At 43.1% G+C, this 21,664-nt stretch overlaps 1 protein-coding gene across 1 annotated transcript in view; it reads left to right on the top strand.

The window, feature by feature from the left end:
- Positions 1-21,664, top strand: part of LOC122787645 (nesprin-2-like) — a 493,963-nt gene that overhangs the window by 440,349 nt on the left and 31,950 nt on the right. The window contains exons 10-11 of the mRNA XM_044054502.1: positions 17,551-17,638; positions 18,747-18,943. Of these exons, the coding sequence (XP_043910437.1) occupies positions 17,551-17,638; positions 18,747-18,943 (285 nt within the window). The remainder of the gene's footprint in view (positions 1-17,550; positions 17,639-18,746; positions 18,944-21,664) is intronic.

The following is a 21,664-nucleotide window of genomic DNA, read 5'->3' as shown; positions in this document are numbered from 1 at the left end:
TTTCTATGGTGGGCAGAGGCATGTCACCAAAACACTGGACGGCCATTCACTCTACCCCCTGCCAGCCAAATCATAACAACAGATGCATTTGATTATGCCTGGGGGGGCCTACATGGCAGGAAGATGCATTCAGAGCATATGGTCACCAAAACAAATGCATCTGCATATCAACCAGAAAGAGATGCTAGCTGTTCAAAATGCCCTAACAGCCTTCAAGGACTTGGACAACTACTGATAAAGATGGACAACACCACAGTCATGTGGTATATAAACAAGCAAGGGGGCACACACACTCATACCCCTTTTGCAGATTAGCAATGGCACTGTGGAACACAGCTTTGACCTACCAAATACATCCTCAAGCTCAATTCCTGCCAGGAAAACAAAACACTCTGTCAGACGATTGAAGCAGAAACCTTATGGATCCTCACGAGTGGAAGCTAAATCCACAAGTCTTCAGCATGATAACAGAGAAATGGGGGAGCCCAGACATAGATCTATTTGCCGCTCCTCAAAATTTTCAACTGAAAAGATTCTGCACAAGGACTTATCACAGACAAGCATGGAAAGTGGGTGCCCTATCCTTCAGTTGGAAAAACCTATCAGTTTATGCCTTTCCTCCTCTGCCTCTTCTCCACAAGGTCCTCCTAAAAGTCAGACAAGAGAAACCAAAGATGATACTAATTGCCCCAGACTGGCCCTGCCAATATAGGTACCCAATCCTAAGGAACTTGTCTCATTACCCAGCTTGGACCTTGTCTCAAAGATCACAACTACTGTCCCAGCAAAACAATCAGATCCTGCACAATCAACTACAGACTGTGAACCTGGCAGCATGGCTGATCATGTAGTCATACAAACAACACCACTCAGTATAGCTGTGCTGGATGTCATTTTGGAAGCCAGAAGGCCTAGTACTAGAAAACCTTATGCTGACAAATGGAAGAGATTCTGTGCTTGGAATCAAGCACAAGGAACTGATACAGTAGAACCAAATAGTCCTCAGATATTGCAATACTTAACTGAGATGCTTGACAAAGGCCTATCTTTCTCATTAATTAAAATCCATGCCTCTGCCATTTCTGCTCATTACAATACAGAGCCACCAATCATTTCTCATCCTTTACTAAAGCAGTATCTTAGAGGAGCCAAAAATGTAAGGCCTCCTAGAAGATCACCATTGCCTGCATGGGACCTCAATTATGTGTTGGAAAAGCTCACCCTGCCTCCATTTGAACCAGTTGCTACCGCTGACATAAAGTTCTTATCATGGAAAACAGCTCTGCTACTAGCAATTACTTCAGCAAGAAGAATTTCAGAGCTACAGGCCCTCATGGCTATATAGAGCCTTTTATCATATTTTACCCAGACAGGGTATCTCTGAGGACAAATCCTACCTTTATACCTAAGGTGGTTTCCAGTGTGGCTCTCAACCAAACAATTCATCTGCCAACCTTTTTATCCAAATCCGCAGAACAAGGGGGAGAGAATTCTGTATTCCTTGGACGTACACAGACAGCTAAGATTCTACTTAAGCAGGACTAAAGCTCTAAGAAAAACTGAGCAATTACTAGTGACATATGCTGCAGGATCAGAGGGCAAGGCTATTTCAAAGCAGACAATTTCAAACTGGATAAGCCACTGCATTCGTTTCTGCTATTTACACCATGGTAAACCTGTGCCCAAGGGCATTAGGTCTCATTCCACCAGAGCTGCAGCTACTTCAGCAGCCTTTCTAAGGGGAGTACCAACCAAAGACATTCTAGAGGCTGCTACTTGGAGTTCTGTTCACACCTTTGCAAAGCATTATCATTTGCTTCTTTACTCTAAATCCAGAGCAGGCTTTGCCACTGCAGTTCTGCAGGGCCTTATAGCCGCTCCTAATGCTGTTTAGCTCCAGCCCCCCAACCATAGCTTTGGGATTCTACCCAAATGTAATGACTGCAACAGTGAAACATGAAGAACATAGTACAGTTGTGTACACTTACCATAAATGTAGATGTTCGAGTGTATTCACTGTTGCAGTCCAGGTTACCATCCCGCCATCCCCCTATTTGTCTGGAGTTCATCTTTCCTTCTCTATCTTCTACAACCTATGTGGTGTATTTGCTTATAGATGAAGGTAAAGTTTATATTGATGCATGTATATATATATATATATATATATATATATTTTTTTTTTTTTTTTTTTTTTTTGCTACCTTTTTGGGGGCACCTGGCATCGGGGGCAAGAAAAAACTAAAGAAAATGGCATCAGCTGCATGTTTTATACCCCTGATGACCTGACGTCATGGAAGAGGAGACAGCAACCAGCGTAGGAGACTTTGGAATTCAGGCCAACTGAGGGCAACCTGCCAGCAGATTACCCAAATGTAATGACTGCAACAGTGAATACACTCGAACATGTACATTTATGATAAGTGTACACAACTGTACTTTTTTCGTGTTTCACTGTTGCAGTCATCACACTTGGGTTATCCTGCCAGGGGTAGGCCTCAGTCGGCCCGAATACCAGAGGCTTAGTATTTCTGTGTTGGTTGCTGTCTCTCTAGGACTGACATCAGGTCGTCAGCAGTATAAAAACAGGCAAACAACGCCATTACATCAGTCTTTCTTGTCAAGGAGCCCGAAGCAGTTCGCACGAGTGCCGGTAGGCCACTACCTGAGTTTTTGTTTCCAAATTGATGTTGAAGTCTTCTAAAGCTAAGTACCCCGTTGGGGATCTTTTTTTTCTTGCACTAACCAATGTCAGAAAAAGTTAACAATTGTCTCGCCTGTGGAAAGCAAATAGCACACGAGACTTCCATTCTTACTGTGTCACCTGTTTAGGCCCAGACCACGACGTCCCTCGCTGTCGCTTTTGTGCTTTGTTTAACGCCAAAATTATATGTCATCGGGCCCTTTTTATAGCTAAATATTTTCGCTCTCAGTCCTCGTATTCCGATATGGCTTCAGTAAGCCATCCAACTACCAATCTTCTGAAAAAACGTAAGGATAAAGACAGAGACATACTGCACAGGTCCAAAACTGCCGACGATGTTTCCATTAAGCTAGTCTTCAGTTCTCTGGTCCTCAGTGAGGGGCTTTCTCAGCCCCTGATGCCCGCTTCAGTGGATTTGCAGGCCGCTACAGAGACCCATTCGGAGTTCGGTATGCCACGAGACTCTTCTTCGACTAAGGATCCTGCAGACGTCTCTACCTAGGATGGGTCCGGAGCTGCTGAGCAGGCACCGGCTTCAGAGGAAGTTCTTCGTATTACCGATTCTCGACACAAACCAACAACTTCTTTCATGTCTTCAGTTCTTTCTAAAACTACCGAGATGTTCATCGTGTTACACTGCTGCAGTCATAACACTTGGGTTATCCTGCCGTCAGGCGGTCCCGCAGTCGGCCAGAGTTCCAAAGTCTTGGTCCGGCATCGGTTGCTGTCGCTTCTTCCCTGACGTCAGTGCGCCAGGGGTATATAAGATGCAGCCGACTCCATTTTCTTCAGTCTTTCTTGCCGCGCGGTGCCCGATGCAAAAGCAGTTCGCAAGTGCCAGTCAGCCGACTCCTGAGATTTTCATTCCGAATCCAGAACCAAAGTCTTCTATAAAGCTAAGTACCCCGTGGGGGAAACTTTTTCTTGCCTCAGACCAATGTCAGTAAAAGTTAATAATTGTATTTCTTGTGGGAAGCAAATACCTCATAAGGATTTCCATTCTTATTGTATCCCATGCCTAGGCACAGGCCACGACGTCACAGGTTGTCGGTTTTGTGCGAGGTTTAACAAGCACACTATTAAATGTCGGTTTGATTTTGCCCGGCATTACTTTGGCAGAAAATTCAATTACACCATGCCGTCGGAACAACCGATGACCGGGATACACAAAAAGCGCAAAGATAAGGACAGGCATCCGAGGCCCAAAACTGACGACGAAGCTTCTTCTAGGCCAGTCGCCGGTTCTCTGGTTTTCAGCGTGGAGCCTTCGCAGCCCCTGACAACTGCTTCTTTGGAACCACAGGCCGCCTCTGACTCCCACGTGGAGATGGCTGGGCCTTCGGATACACCAGATTTATGGCCTACCGAGGCTAACCCTTCAGAGGGATCCGGAGCAGCTGAACAACCCTCAGCTTCAGAGGGTGTTTTCAGACCTACTCAGCTAACCATTAAATCCTTCTGCTAAGTCTAAAACCCCTTTAAAAACAAAGAAGCAACTTCCACAATCACCAGGACAGGCCTCCATGCCTAAGAAACAGATGCTCAAAATGGCCGAAGACTTAATTACTCTGATCTGGGGGTCCCACCCTCCTCCTGATAAAAGGCCTAGACAGGATGCAGACTATGACTTATCCGACCAGGTGTCCATCTCTTCAGATTCATCCTCAGACCAAGGATACTCTTTACCCCCTTATGAGGATTCTGATGCTGAGGAATCAATTCCTTCAGCCTCTCCACCAGAGGACTACTCCTTTGGGGAAAACTTACATACCATGAGGGAGCATTTCCATTGGGAGGGCCAGGATTATTCAGAATCCAAGAAAAGGCTCAGAGATTTTCTTTTACTACCTCAACACAAACCCCTTGCTATTCCGCCAGTGTTAGATATTGTTGATGATGTGTATTCTGAATCCAGTTTAAATCCTGATTCTTTACCTCCTGCTCCAGTTAAGCCAGACAGATACTACAGAGTCCCTGACTCTCACAAATTTCTTTATAAAAGCCCTGTTGCTGACCCTGAAACTATTTCCCAGGGTCCCAAAGGGGTAAAGGCCTCTACAGCAAAAAATCCAGTTCCCTCTGACAGAGATTCCAGAGCATTAGACAGATGGGGGAAGAAAGTATATACATCTGCAACTTTAGCAATGAGGGCCTTAAATTGCCAGTTTCACATGCTTAAATATCAGCAATATTTGATGTCTCAGTTGAAACAAAAAAATGCTTCCAGATTCAGATCCTCCTAATATTAAAGAAATGCAGGATTTATTGCATGAAGCTGAACAAGTGGGTAAACATACTTTGCAGTGTGGTTTTGATTCATTAGAGGCCTCCTGTAGAGCAGCAGTTACAGGCTCTGTCATTTGAAGACATGCTTAGTTAAAAGAACAGACGTTACCAGATCATGTTAAAGCAAAATTATTGGATGCACCTTTGCAACAGGATGTTTTATTTGGAGTTAAGGCAGAAGTATTAAAGAAAATGGAGGATAAGGCAAAATCTATGCAAACGGTGAAGGATTTCTTACAAGTTCAGCCTCCTCATTTTAACAGAAATTGGCCAACAAAAAATTGGTCCTTTCCAGTTACAGACAGACCTCAAAGGGGCAGATACAGACGTCCAAGAGGCAGAGGTCAGCCACAAGGTTCTTACAGGCCTCGACAATGGGGTGCTTCAACCCAGAAAGAAGGGGAAGACAAGCCTCAACCTTATAAAAAACAGCCCCAATGACTTCCCACTACAGCTGCCAAGCACTTCTCTCTTGGCAGCCCCCTTGGGGGGAAAACTAGCACTTTTCTTTCACAATTGGCATATGATCACCAAAGACAAATGGGTTCTCAATATTGTATCTCAAGGTTACAGGTTCCACTTTCACACTGCCAAGGTTAAAAGGAATGCCAAATCTGCCACCAAATCAATGGGCAGAGGCTCAAAGACAAATTACAGCACTCATGGACATGAGAGCTATTCAAAAGGTACCAACACAAGAGCAAGGACAAGGATTTTACTCAAGACTCTTTCTGGTTCCCAGAAAGGACAAAGCTTGGAGGCCCATTCTGGATCTTTCTTCTCTAAATACTTACCTGGATGTTCCAAAATTCAAAATGCTGACACTACAGCAACTACTTCCCATGCTGGGCAAGAAAGCTTGTCTCGTAACTTTGGACCTCAAGGAGGCATACCTGCATGTCCCTGTCAGACAAAATTGCAGAAGATACCTCAGATTCTTAGCTGATTCAATGCATTACCAATTCTCTGCACTGCCCTTTGGCTTATCTACTGCGCCCAGAGTCTTTACAAAATGCCTGGCACCAGTAATTGCATTTTGCAGACAAAAAGGAATTCAAATTTACCCATACTTGGACGACTGCCTTATTCAAGCAGAGAGCAAAGACATTCTTCTAAAGCATCTGGCGTTTGTAAAAAGATTGCTAATTTGCCTAGGGTACACAGTAAATGAAAAGAAGTCAAAACTAGTGCCCTCACAAGAGATAATATTCCTGGGTGCCAGCTTAAATACAATGGCCCAGATGGCTTATCTCATGCCAGACAAGCAAGGACAATTGACTCAATATTTCCAATTGATGGCAACAAAAACCCAACTCCCTGCAAGAAAAATTCTGCAGGCCTTGGGGTATATGGCATCTTGTATACTACCAATTCCATATGCCAGACTGCATATGAAGAAACTACAACGGTACCTAAAGAGTGTCTGGTCTCAACACTGTCACAGTTTGGAAACAGTTGTTGTTGTTTGTCTTTCGGCTTTTCACAGTTAGGGGTCGCCACAGCGGAACTCCGGTCCGCTAATGATTGGCAGTAAATTTTTACGTGCTGGCTTGCCGGGCCTAACGCACAACCTTCAACGAAGGAACGCCCATTCATGCATATTGCCACACAGAAGACTCTCTAACTGAGAATCGAACGGGCAACGTCTAACTGTGAGGTGACAACGCTACCGCAGCACCACCACCGCAGTACAGTTTGGAAACAGTAATACCACTTATTCCTTGCCTTCAACAGGAGTTTCGATGGTGGGCTCTAGCCTGTCACCTCAACAAGGGACAGCCTTTCACTCAACCCACATCCAGGCAAACACTGACAACAGATGCTTCGGATTACGCCTGGGGAGCACACATGGCAGGAAAATGTATTCAGGGTGAGTGGCCCGCAGAACAAAGGCATCTTCACATCAATCAAAAAGAGATGCTAGCTGTACAAAATGCCCTTATAGCTTTCAAGGACCTTCTGCATCCAGGACAACTACTACTAAAGACAGACAACACCACAGTTATCTGGTACATAAACAAGCAAGGGGGCACTCATTCATATCCCCTCTGCAGACAAGCCATCACCTTGTGGAACACAGCTATAACCTATCAAGTTCATCTGCAAGCACAATTCCTGCCAGGAGAGAAAAACACTCTGGCAGACGACTTAAACAGAAACATCATGGAGCCGCACGAGTGGAAATTACATCCACAAATATTCAGAATGATAACACAAAAATGGTGGAGCCCGGACATAGATCTGTTTGCATCCCCAATGAATTGCCAGCTACAGAAATTCTGCACAAGGACTTACCACCCACAAGCATGGAAAGTGGATGCCCTCTCATTCAGCTGGAAAAACCTACAAGTATATGCTTTCCCACCACTACCTCTCCTTTCAAAGGTACTCCTAAAAGCCAGACAAGAAAAGCCAAAGATGATCCTGATGGCCACACCAGCACTGGTACCCAATCTTAAAGAACTTAGCACAAGGTCCACCATGGATTTTGTCTCAAATCCCACATCTTCTGACTCAGCAAAACAATCAGATACTTCACAGCCAGGTCAAGACCTTAAACCTGGCTGCATGGCAGATTCCTTAGTCAAGCAAGCAATGCCTCTCTCCATAGCCGTTATGGATGTCATTCTGGAGGCCAGAAGGCCTAGCACCAGGAAAGCCTATTCGGATAAATGGAAGAGATTCTGTGCCTGGAACCAGGCTCACAGCCTTGACCCTCTTGTCCCAAATATTCCTCAGATACTACAATATTTAACTGAGATGCTGGACAAAGGCCTCTCCTTTTCATCCATTAAGATCCACGCCTCTGCCATCTCTGCTCATTACAACACAGACCCACCAATTTTTTCTAATCCTTTGCTAAAACAGTACCTCAGAGGGGCTAAAACATAAGACCGCCCCGTAGAGCACCAACTCCAATTTGGGACCTCAACTTCATCTTGGAAAAGTTAACTTTGCCTCCTTTTGAGCCAGCTAACTCAGCAGACTTAAAATATGTCTCTTGGAAAACTGCTCTGCTCCTGGCAATAACCTCAGCACGAAGAGTTTCAGAATTACAGGCACTAATGGCAGTGGAACCTTTCATCATTTTCCACCAAGACTGGGTGTCTTTAAGAACAAACCCTACTTTTATGCCAAAGTTGGTATCAAATGTGGCTCTAAACCAAACTATTCACTTGCCAACTTTTTATCCAAATTCACAAAATAAAGGGGGGAGACTTCTGCATTCCTTGGACATACACAGGCAGTTACGCTTCTACTTGGACAAAACAAAAGCTTTCAGGAAAACAGAGCAATTGTTTGTAGCATATGCTGCAGGAGCACAGGGAAAAGCCATTTCAAAACAGACCATTTCGAAATGGATAGGGCACTGTATACGTTTCTGCTATACACAACATGGGAAAGCTGTACCTAACAGCATTAGGTCTCATTCCACCAGGGCAACAGCCACTTCAACTGCCTACCAATGACATTTTGGAAGCAGCAACTTGGAGTTCTGTACATACCTTCACCAAGCATTACCATCTGCCTCTTTACTCTAAATCCAGAGCTGGTTTTGCCACTGCAGTGCTGCAGGGCCTTATCGCCACCCCTAATGCCTTATAGAACCAGCAACCCAACCTCAGCTTTGGGATTCTACCCAAGTGTAATGACTGCAGCAGTGTAACACGATGAACATAGTACAGTTTTGTACCTACCATAAATGTCGATGTTCGAGTGTAGACACTGCTGCAGTCCAGGTTACCCTCCCTCCTTCCCCTCTTACTTGCTGGTACGTACCTAGGCCTTCTACCCTTTGCTACCTATGGGGAGTATCTGCTGGTAACAGAAAGTATTTGTTTGCTTTTCTTATGTATGTTTTATTAGCAATTTACATTGCCTACCTTTTTGGGGGCACCTGACATCTGGGGCAAGAAAAACTGAAGAAAATGGCGTCAGCTACATCTTATATACTCCTGGCACACTGACGTCAGGGAAGAAGCAACAGCAACCGACGCCGGACCAAGACTTTGGAACTCTGGCCAACTGCGGGACCGCCTGACGGCAGGATAACCCAAGTGTAATGACTGCAGCAGTGTATACATTCGAACATCTACATCTATGGTAGGTACAAAACTGTACTTTTCTAAGGCCCAAGGTATGAACTACGCCTAAAAAACTGACGACCCAAGCTCAGGCACCTGCTTCCATGCCTCAGTCTCAAATGCTTAAAATGGCAGAAGACCTTATTATGCTTATTAGGGGAAGCCAGGCTACCCCTTCCAAAAGAAAAAGAGACTTGTCCCTAGTAGTGCTATCTGAACAGGAGACCAATGGCACTGAGGTTTCTGAATATGAAGACATGTAACCCCTCTCTGCTTATGTGGATTCTGATGCAGAGGAATCCATTCCTTCTGCTTCTGCTCCAGAGGATTTTTCATTTGGCGAAACCCTACATACTTAAGGGAGCATTTCCAATGGGAATGTCAGGACTATCCTCAGTCAAAAAAGAGACTCCAGGATTTCTTAGATTTACCACAACACAGAACTTTAGCTATTCCTCCTGTCTTGGATGTTGTGGATGATGTTTTTATGGAATAAAGTTTGACTCCTGACACCCTTCCTCCTGCTCCCAGGAAACCTGACAGGTACTACAAAGTCCCTGACTCTCTCAAATTCCTTTTCAAAAATCCTACTGCTGACCCAGAGGTCATCTCCCAAGGACCAAAACAAATTAAAGCAACCTCAGCTAAGAAGCCCACCCCCTCAGACAGGGATTCCCGAGCATTAGACAGATGGGGTAAAAAAGTATATGCCTTGGCAACTCTTGCTATTAGAGCACTAAATTGTCAATTCCACATGCTGAAATATCAGCAGCATACCATGGAACTACTCAAACAAAAAATATCTTCCTTTCCTGCTTGTGCAGAAAATAAAGAATTACAAGAGCTTATGCGTTCTGCAAGTCAAGTTACTAAGCACACCTTGCAATGTGGCTTTGATGCCCTAGAAGCATCTTGCAAGGCAGCAGTCACTGGTTCTGTCCTTAGAAGCCATACTTGGCTTAAGGAACAGACATTGCCAGACCATGTCAAATCAAAATTATTGGACGCACCATTGAACAAAGACAATTTGTTTGGTACCAAGGCAGAAGAAGTCTTAAAAAAGTTGGAAGAAAAAGCTAAATCTATGCAGACAGTTAAAGACTTTTTACAGGTCCAGCCTCCGAGGTTCAGTAGGCATTGCTCCTCCAAACAATGATCCTTTCTGGCCCCATCCAGGCCAGCTCAGCCCAGATCCAGGGGAAGCAGACCCCCCCAGATAGCAGTCCCAGGGAATGCAGAGATCTAAGCAATGGAGTTCCTCCACTTCAAAAACAGGGAGTGCTAAGCCACCCCCTTATGGTAAGAACTCACAATGACTTTACACCTCCATCCCTTACCTCTGCCTACCTGCTTGTGCCCCTAGGAGGAAAACTCTCCTTCCATGCAAACAACTGGGCCTCTATTACCAACGACCAATGGGTCCTCAACATAGTGTCCCAGGGATACAAATTTTATTTTCACACTCTGCCAACCCCAAAAGAGTTCCCAGATCTTCCTCCAAACCAGTGGGCAGAGGCCAAGAAATAAGTCTTTTCCCTGCTCTCCATGAGGACAATACAGCATGTTCCTGCAGACCAGACAGGCCAAGGTTTTTATTCCAGACTCTTCCTGGTTCCCAGAAAAGAGGGCACCTGGCACCCAATCCTCGATCTGTCCATTCTAAACACCTTTCTGGTGATACCAAAATTCAAAATGCTGACCCTCCAGCAGCTTCTTCCTATGCTTTCCAAGGATGCTTGGTTAGCCACCCTAGACCTAAAAGAGGCCTACCTACACATCCCAATCAGGGAATCTTGCAGGAAATATCTATGTTTCAGGACAGGATCTATGCACTTTCAGTTCTCTGCACTTTCCTTTGGCTTATCCACTGCTCCCAGAGTTTTCACAAAATGCCTGGCTCCAGCCATTGCTTTTTGCAGGCAAAGAAATATTCAAATTTACCCCTGCTTAGATGATTACCTGATTCAGACAGATAGTCAGGAAAAGCTTTTACAACACCTGACCTTTGTAAAGGACCTACTGACCTCCCTGGGGTAAACTATCAACGAAAAGAAATCAAAACTAGTCCCGACACAAACATTGTATTTCTGGGAGCAAGCCTGGACACAGCATCCCAGATGGCATTCCTTACCCCGATAAAGAAGCCTACCCGACAAGCTAAATCTCTCAACTAACCACCAGAACCCAGTTATCTGCAAGGAAAATCCTGCAAGCTCTAGGGTTCATGGCATCCTGCATTCTACTCATTCCATATGCCAGACTGCATATGAGGAAACTACAATGATACCTAAGAAGCCTTTGTTGTCAACACTTTCAAGACCTAGAGATGATCATACCTATGATAACCTGTCTAAGTAAAGATTTTCTTTGCTGGGAAGCAGCATGCAACCACAACAAGGGACTTCCTTTCTCACAACCCCACGCTGCCCAGACCCTCACCACAGATGCATCAGACTATGCCTGGGGTGCACACCTGGACGGGAGGTGCATTCAGGGCCATTGGAGCCTAAATCAAATGCATCTGCACATCAACCAAAAAGAGATGCTAGCTGTTCAGCATGCTCTAACAACTTTCAGATCCCCTACTCTCCCCGGGGCCTCTAGTGATCAAAACAGACAACACCACAGTGATGTGGTATATCAACAAGCAGGGAGGGGCTCACTCTTATCCTCTCTGCAGGCTCACCATGACCTTTTGGCACACTGCCTCAGCTATGCAAATACACCTGCTAGCACAATTCCTGCCAGGCTCCCTAAACTCTCTGGCAGACAACTTAAGCTGGAACTTGCTAGGCCCACATGAGTGGCAGCTAGACCACAGAAACTTCAACCTTGTAACCCAGAAATGGGGCACCCCGAAGGTTGACCTATTCGCCTCCCACTCCAATCATCAGCTCAGCAAATTCTGCACTAGGGAACCTCATAGCAAGGCCTAGAAAGTGGATGCTCTATCCTTCCAAATGGATAAACCTCTCGATCTATGCATTTCCCCCTCTACCACCCATTTCAAGGGTACTTCTCAAAATAAGGGAGGAAAAACCAAGGACACTCTTGATTGCCCCAGACTGGCCACACCAGCACTGGTACCCACTGCTGCGCAGCCTGCCACCCCTGCCACCATGGCACCTACTTCAAATCCCAACACACCCAGAAAAATGGACAATTCATGCATCCACAATTACAGACCCTAAACCTGGCAGCCTGGCTTATCCCCTGACTTCTTCTCAAGCTGCCAGCCTAAGCAAACAAGTCCTGGATGTTATGAGTGAGACTAGATGCCCCAGTACTAGAAAATCCTATGCTGACAAGTGGAAAAGGTTTTGCACCTGGATCCAGGCTAAGGGAGCTGAAACAGCACAGCCCTCCCTCCCTCTCATCCTGGATTACCTAGTGGAACTACTACACAGGGGTCTATCCTTCTCTTCTATTAAAATTCATGCCTCTGACTTCTCTGCTCATTACAGCACAGAGTCACCTCTCTTCTCACACCCTCTTATCAAACAGTTCCTTAGAGGAGCTAACAACTTGAAGCCACCCAGAAGAGCTACTACCCCAGCGTGGGACCTTAACTTTGTGTTGGAAAAGCTCACCCTAGCACCTTTTGAGCCTGCAGCTTCAGCAGAGTTAAAATTCCTCTCCTGAAATACAGCCTTGCTTCTGGCCATCACTTCAGCTAGAAGAGTGTCAGAGCTACAAACACTCATGGCTGTAAAGCCCTTCATCATTTTCCATGCTGACAGGGTCTCCCTCAGGACTAATCCATCCTTCATGCCTAAAGTGGTGTCCAGTGTGGCTCTCAACTAATCCCTTCATTTGCCCACATTTTTTCCCTAACCCACAAAACAAGGGGGAAAGAATTCTGCATTCACTAGATGTGCACAGACAGCTTAGATTCTATCTGGATAGGACTAAATCATTTAGAAAAACTGATCAATTGCTAGTCCGCTTTGCAGCAGGGGCAGAGGGCAAGGCCATATCCAAACAATCTCCAATTGGATAGCACACTGCATCCATTTCTGCTACAAACAGCATGGAAAACCACCTCCTAAGGGGATCAGGATGCATTCCACCAGGGCAACCTCCACCTCTGCAGCCTTTCTCAGAGGGGTCCTCACTAGCGACATCCTGGAGGCTGCAACATGGACTTCTGTTCATACCTTCACCAAGCATTACCACCTGCCTATCTTCTCCAAACCCAGGACTGGCTTTGCCACCGCAGTCTTGCAGGGCATCCTAGCCAGCCCCCAGTCTTCTTGACTGTCTCCACCCTTTTCTTCAGCTTTGGGAATCAACTTAAGTGTAATGACTGCAACAGTGAAACACGGAGAACATAGTACAGTTGTGTACACTTAAATGTAGATGTTCGAGTGTATTCACTGTTGCAGTCCTGGTTTCCCACCCTCCATCCCCCTTGTCTCTCTATCTCTCTCTCTCTCTTCCTCTCTCCTTACAGGGAATTTTTGGTATTTATTTTCTACTGGAGGTGTTCTTACACCGTAACTTAGTTCCCTATTTGGGGGCTCCTGACAGTTGGGGCAAGATAAACTGATGTAATGGCGTCGGCTGCCTGTTTTTATACCACGGACGACCTGACCGTCAGTCCTGGAGTGACAGCAACTGACTCAGAAATATTAAGCCTCTGGTATTCAGGCTGACAGAGGGCTATCCCAGGCAGGCTAACCCAAGTGTGATGACTGCAACAGTGAATACACTCAAACATCTACATTTATGGTAAGTGTGCACAACTGTACTTTCTGGATGCCTTTGGGACTGGCCTGTCTACCTCCTGGGTTACTCTGCCCGCTGATGATATCATTGATTTGATCACTAGGTATGTGTCGAAGGAACCTGTTCTGATTCAGCCAATCCCCAAGAGACCAGACCGAATTCTGGCTCCACCAGTAAGCAGGGAGTTTTGGGGTAAAGAGGTGCCAGTAAATGCCATGGTCATGGCGGCAGCTACAAAAAAGGAACTTGTGAAACAGGGTTCCATTGTCCATCCTCCTAATAGAGAATCTAGGGAAATGGACAGATTTGGGAAGCATGTTTATGCTTCAGTGACTTTTGCACTAGATCGCTGAACTATTTGGCACATTTTAAGAGGTTTCAAAGAAATTGATTAAAAAGCTATCAAAATTTCTTTCTGGAGCAGAAACTGCTGAGGCTCAATTTTCAGTAGTCTCTCAGTTGGCTACCCTACAAGTTGTATGTAATTTGTCCATGAGGTGTATCTCGCAGAAGGTGCCTCAGGGGCTGCAGGTTCAGGTGTTTCCATCAGGAGGCCTGCCTGGATGCATCTGTGTGATTTGCATAGCCCTTCAAGTCTTTGTTCTTCAATGCTTCCTTTGACGGCACTTCTTTGTTTGGCCCCACAGTAAAGGACATGCTCTCCAGGTGTGAGAAAAATGGAAAGATGCTCTCTGCAGTGGGTGTGTATTTTTTGACCCCTCAAAGGACCTTTTTCCCGGAATCAGTGGAGGTCAAAAAATGTGGTTCAGAAAATCTCAAGGTCCTTTTCAGGACACATGGCGGTAGCTCCCCCAGAGGGCAGAGCAGGGAGCGACGATGGAAGGCGATGTCCCCATGGCAGAGGAGATAAATCCAAAAACGGACCAGCACATTGGTATAGCAGCAAAATTTAATTTATTGTGGAAAAGAAAGCCATTAATAATGGCTAACAAGCAAGCAAACCGGTTTCGGCTGTACAAAGCCTTTTCAGTGCTAAAAAGCAAATGTTGAATAGTTAAGCAGCTCCCAACATCATGGTGTTATATAGAGAGACATTTAAAGGCACATGACAGAAATAAGTAATGATTGCATAATGTAAACATATCTTAAATAGTAACTAATGATTATAGTAATAATAATACAAATCAAAATCACCAAAATAAACTCATATACATATGAAATGTTAAAAATCCAAAACAAAATACATAAGGAAGTAGGTTGACATATTATTCTATTTCATTAAGGCCAGGTTTGAACAAAGACCCTAACCTGGTTATCCACATATTTTCCATGTTATTACGTTTAGTATGCCAACCTGCTTTAAAGTTCCTATGTATTTGGATTTTGTCTATAATAACAAATTTAAAAACAGCAGTGGGATGATTAATGGTGTGTTTATAGAGGGCATTTGACAATCGGTGGTTTCTAATAGCACTAAGGTGTTCACTAATCCTCAGTTTGATTGGCCTGGACGTCTGACCCACATAAAAAGAGGAACAGGTACATGTGGCCAAATAAATGACCCAATCCGAACTGCAATTCCCAAAGATGTTAATATTGTATAACTGTGATGTATTTTTACTTGAAAATTCCTTAGTTTTGAGGATATGTTGGCAGGCACTACAATGTCCACAAGGAAAACACCCCACCAAAGGATCACCAAATAAGGTGGTTTGGACATTAGTCACTGGTGTATATCTCTTGTAGTGAGTAAAACGAGAATGTATAGTGCAGCTATACCAATGTGCTGGTCCATTTTTGGATTTACCCTTTCGCGTTGGTTTGGACCTTGCACTTAGTCCCTCGAGCGTGTGTTTGGTTTGTTCCCATGGCAGAGGAGGCCCACAAAACCAGGGACTGGAGACCACTTTTGGATCTCAATGTACTGAACAAGTTGGTTTAACACACAAAGTTTCGGATGCTCACAGTTCAGTCCATTCTGCCCTTTCTGGGCAAGGATGACAGGATGTGCTCGATAGTACACATCCTGAAGCTCTATCACATAAAGATGAGCAGGCAATCCAGAAGGTACTTACACTTCCGGCTGGGAACCAGTCACTATCAGTTTAGAGCACTGCTCTTTGGTTTCACCATAGCCCCCAAGATGCTCACCAAGTGCATGACAGTGCTAGCAGGTCACTTGAGACTGCTAGGATTCAAGGTGTTTCCATATTTAGACGACTGGCTCGTTACGACCCCTACTAAGCATCGACTGATAGAAGCAGGAGATCAGGTGCTAGCGACTTCTTCACATCTCAGAATAACCATAAATTACAAGTCTCATTTATAACCAATCCAAATATTAGAATTCATAGGAGCAGTTGTTCAGCACAGTATCTGTGGTAGGTTCACTTCCACTATCAAGAGTGCAAACAGTAAGGATGCAGGTCAGGAAAATAATTTGCAGTACCAGAATTTCAGATCCATTGATTCTGCAAGCCCTAGGATCAATGTCATCTGCGATAATTTTAGTGTCTTTTGCAAGATTCCACATGAGAATTCTACAATGGATGCTAGCAACACAATGGTCAATGCTTTCTCAACCCATGTCAGTGAAGCTAAGAATAATCCAGGTATGCAAACAGTTCCTTTCCTGGTAGATGCAGTCACAACAGGTGTTACAAGGTCGTCATTTTATCCTCCCTCAGCCCAAAGCCATAGTAGCCACAAACTCTTCCCAGATTGGCGGGGGCATTTCTTGGTGAAAACATTCCAAAGTACTTGGTCCCCCAAAAGAAGCTGACTTGCATATCAGTGTTCTAGAGATGAGAGCAGTGCTTTTGGTGCTGCAGGCATTCCAAGATTTTCTCCCTCCTTTAAAAATTGCAATCCAGAGAGACAACATATCTGAACCCCAGCTATGACATATCCTTATGGTCTTCCTGTCAAGCAGCAAACAAGATGTTAGGGTGGTGCATTATGGGTAGGGAAGGAGCTTGAGAGTTTGTTGGAGGCCATGAGTTAGTATAATGGCCAAGTCAGATCCATTGTTTGAGAAGGAATGAAAATGGACAACACAGATGGAACGCTATGGTACACACATAACTTTTCCTTATATCCTATTACTGTGCTTAAGAAACGTGTTATTTTTTTATTTTAAATACTCTGTAAACATATATTTTCTTTCTTAACTATTGTACATTTTCGTTGTATAGTTTAGCTTCCTAGTGAATCATTGCTGTTTTCATTTTAATTACATATTGAAAAAGTTGTAAAGAAATTTGACCAAAAAATAGTTATTTAATATGAAAATGGACAAAAAATGTTTGGCTACAATATGTCTAGCCAGAGCAGTTCTGAAGACGTCATGTTTAAGGTTTATGTGTTTTTTCCTTCATGTTTCAAATATAAAAAGTAACTGCAGTTGTTAGCAGATGATGTTTACACATAATTTACAGTTTTCCAGCTGATTGCATAATACAATTTCAGTGATAAGTGGAGTACAAAGGAACAATAAAGCATACACTTGTAAGTCATAAAGTTACTTGGTTACAACTTTGTGATAGCAGGTGATACAGTACAGATAAACCTGCAACACTGTATGCATCTTGTTTATACAAGCAGTTTCTGTTTGAAAGACTTTGATACTGTTGTGAGGTAAGCAAGTGGTATTTGTAAACCTTTCAGTACCTTCTGCTTGTGAGCATTTATATTTGAAAGACATTTGCTATACAAAAAGACATAATAGTGCATTTTTCAAAACGTCATATATTTTGAAGACTGCCCAGTAATGTAAGTTTTCTTTTATAGGTAAGCAACAGCTGCTTGTGTGAGAATAATGTTGAACATCAGGCTTGCAAAATGTCAACACAAGTAGAAGACAACTGGGGCCATCATGGTATGTCACTTCCCCTGCATTTCTGTTTTTAGTGCAACATATTGTCTATGCTGTGTTGTAATGTATGTGGGTTGCTGTAGTTTCTTGTTAGGCTTTGGGCAAGTCAGTCTTAACTGTAGGCACAATGTGAAGACAGTAAAATATTTAGCTTGGATTACTGAATAAATATTTGCTGAAGAAGTGTTTCCTAGCACTACAGTGTTGCTTTTACCCCCTGCTCATAAAGTTATTACCACAGCAGTAAAATTGAGCTTGTTAAATCAGCATTAGTGGTCATTGTTTTTCAGAGTATTTCTTACTTTTGCAGTACCTGGAGTAGAATTGTATTTCTTCATTCATTGAGTGGACACTAAATGGGTGTGAAAAAAATCATTCTGATGTGGTGTTATTTATTTTTAATCCACATTAGTAGCCACAATATGCCCTGACCCACCTAAAGCAACCCCCTGAAAGTTGTATCTATGCTTAACTTTTAAAAGAAAAATTAGAAATATAAAATCAGCAGTCAACAGCAGCTGCCAGTGACTTCAGTAGAAGCAGCAAGTAAAAAACAGACGTTTGCAAAGCAGTAGAAGGCTACCTAGGCATTATTTACTTGAAGCTAACAATACATCCTACCCAAACCACTGCCAAACAGAGAACAAGTAATATTTAGGGTAGATTAGGACAATAAGGTACTACCTACTACTACTGCCAACGCTTTTCAGAAATACAGATCTTATAGACTCCAGCAGTGTATAACAGGTGGAAAAGTGTTGATTGGCAGGTTGTGTCTTTATTACTAATTTGTCAAGAAAAGAATACCTGACAAAAATGAGATTGTTATAAGGGAATGAAAGTAAAGAACCAGATGGTGAGTTTCGGTGTTTCTGCCATAGATTTAACACTGGACCCAAGTTTTAAGGTTATTTGTTTAGGGCTGTAAAAATTGAAGAATATCTGGAAGAATGGAAAGCCAGACTTTTGGACCTTGAATAGAAAAATACTTTTTTGTAAAGATGTTTGCAAAATACCAGGGTTAGTAGAATTATATTAGAAACAGCCATAGAAGCTCAGAGTTAAGAGGGGAAAAAAATCACACAGTTGTGGATCTTTATTTCTATTACAGATTTGCTGTCTGTGGTCTGTGAAGATAAGCAAAACTACAGCCTCAGTGTGAACAACCTGAACAAAATCAACAGTGGGCATTGCTGTCAAGTGGAGCAAATGAATTTTGATCCTTGCAGGATCCAGGACTGGCTTGGTCAAAGTGATTCTGAGCTGGAGAAAGTGCCGTCTTTGGTAATAGAGGCAACACCAGAGGAGGTAAGTCACTAATGTTACTGTATTATAATGATCCACTATAACATCTTGTTGAAAAATGAAAGAATTATTTATTTAAAAAGTTCTAGCTCAACTGTTTCACTAAGCTGCTGCATCTGCTTTCATTAAGAACATGTATCCAAATGTTTTATTGGCACAAATAATTTCAGTGTACTCCAAAAGAATCCTGGATTACAAAGAGGAAAAAAGGAAAAAACTAAAACAGTTATCAACAATTATAACATGAATCGTTAGGTAAAAGGCAGAAAAAATATATGAAAAATACTAAGTTAAAGGAGTTAATAGCATACATCATGCAGTATTGCAGTTTTCTACATAAGTTATCCATTGTAGCAGAGAATTATGAAGTACACTTTGGGCTTACAGCAGTGTATTACAATGGTGAAAAAATAAAAAGAAATATATGGTGGAGTGAAAAAGAGGGAGTAGCATAAGAAACATCAAATGCACTGAAAGTAAAGGTCATTATCTTATCTCTGTCTACCAGCAGGTAAAGACAGTAAGTAACATTTGCCTGGAAAATTGTAAGTGGATGTGAAAGTGCCGCTTCATGTTGTGCTGAAACAAATACCTGTTTGTGTGATTAGTTAGGTGGATAGGCCATGCTTGGAAATATCACCCTGGGTCCTTCTCACAGTGGTATAATTGTTTGTCCAGTGAACACTTGTTGAAACCCTCTTAAAGCACCAGTTTGCATGATGTCTAAAAGATCCACTAGAAGTCCTTTCTGCAGAAAGTAAGCAGTCAATCGAAAGGCTACAAACAGGATATTCTGAGATTCAGTAGATTACACACAGTAAGAACAAAAGAATGGTCCCTGGTGTGCTTTCTGACAGAATAAGGATACTTGCCTGCTTTTCAGAGGGTTATAAATAGTGTGGTGCCTTAGGGAGAGATGATCATTGTGTACAAGCCAGCTAGCGCACCATCACTGAGCAGTGATGATCTAGACACATTTATGACATGGTGTTTAAACCAAGGTAATACATGCTACTGGGTACAGAGAATTAGAAAAGAAAAGGTGAGGGAGTGCAGCAGTGTTCGCATGCAGTACCATTTAAATGACGGATGAGTGAGCAGTTAGGACAAACTGTTAACAGGCCTGGTTGGCTATGAATCTTCATTACTGTGTAGTCTATGGATATGCTGCTGTTTTCAGTTTGTAGAGTTGAGAAATGTGAAATGGTAAGACAAAACTGCTGAATGGTGTTGAAAATACATTTCTGACAGCTGTCTTTTAAGAGGGTGTTTTGCCTCCCAACACCATTCATTCAAGGGAGTTTACCATCAGATCACCCTACTAACTCATTTTTACCAACAAATCACTGCAACCTGAGTAGTCACTTGTTCTCGGGTCAGATGTCCTAGAATCTGATACCAATATAATACTGTTATTTTGTGTTTTCCACTTTAAGCTCTTAATTTGAATAAGAACTTGGGGTACTTAAACTTGTAAGATTGCTTTAGTAGAATGCACCTTAGTGGGTGGTGGTGGTGGTGGTGGTGGTGGTAATAGTAATAGTACATACCAGGCCCAATCTGATGGAATCCAGGATTCTGAATCCAGCCAGGACCATTCTAGCCTTATTTTCACTGTAGACAATTTGAGTGTAAGGTTTTTGTTCCACAGAGAAGAATTCATTTTGCAAAAATTGAACAACAAAAAAAAAAACTTTTCCACACTGAGGAATTATTTTGCAAATGGTCTATATTAGACCATATCCTTGGTAATACCAATACAAAATTGAATCAGAAGTGTTGCTACTTAATGACATATTCCCTTTACACACTGTTAATAAGAACAGTAGAGGTTTCAGGACAGAGCCATGAAAGGTAGCACTCTTAAACATGGTGGGTGAAGAGAAACAACGGATCTGTTGAACATTCTGTGAATGTCTAGATAACAAGTTTTAGTACTACTGCATGTGAATGTCTAGATAACAAGTTTTAGTACTACTGCAAAGGATCAGAATGAGGAAGGAGAAAGGTAACGCTGCCATTTTCCAAAAAGATGTCACAATGTACCTCATCAGACTTTGATAACAGATTGTGTGGCTCTTGCTCTTAGATCATAATATGACCCATGAATTAAGAGGGCCGCTGATTATACCACATCCTTTCCTGAAACCACAATGAGCATGAGAGATGGCTCAATATATGGTGAGGGTTTCCTTTTCCTGCATGCACCAGTTATTTCAGGATTTTGACAAATAGGTAAGGAAGATATATTGCATGTAATTAAACACAGAGTACAGAGGGATAGAAAGGTCCTTCTTCCATTCCATAGAGGCCAGAACTCCCCATTCTGTAAACGGTTTTAGTGATTAAAGGGACAAAATGGCTGTAGCTCATATATAAATGATGAAAGCAGCTTCAAGAATTTTGGCCTAGAGTGCAGTTTCAGAGACTAGTCTGATGTGGTACCAGAACTACCATTCTGTGGGTATGGTGAAGTGCTTACTGGAAGTGTTGGCGGTAGCATCATACTCTTCATCATTCCCTTATACAGTATGTGATGATGCCTTTTAGTCACACTATCAAGGGACCCAGCTACCTAAACGTTCATATCATCTGGATGTTTTTCATGTTTCACTGTTGCAGTCATCACACTTGGGTTATCTGCCTGCAGGTAGCCCTCAGTCGGCCCGAATACCAGAGACTTAGTATTTCTGCATCGGTTGCTGTTGCTCCAGGATTGACGTC

The sequence above is a fragment of the Protopterus annectens genome, chromosome 1.part0, assembly GCF_019279795.1.
Source record: "Protopterus annectens isolate FY-2018-M chromosome 1.part0, PAN1.0, whole genome shotgun sequence".
Taxonomy (NCBI): domain Eukaryota; kingdom Metazoa; phylum Chordata; order Ceratodontiformes; family Protopteridae; genus Protopterus; species Protopterus annectens.
The sequence above is the reverse complement of the archived record's forward strand: the minus strand, read 5'-3'. Positions and strand labels throughout refer to the sequence as shown.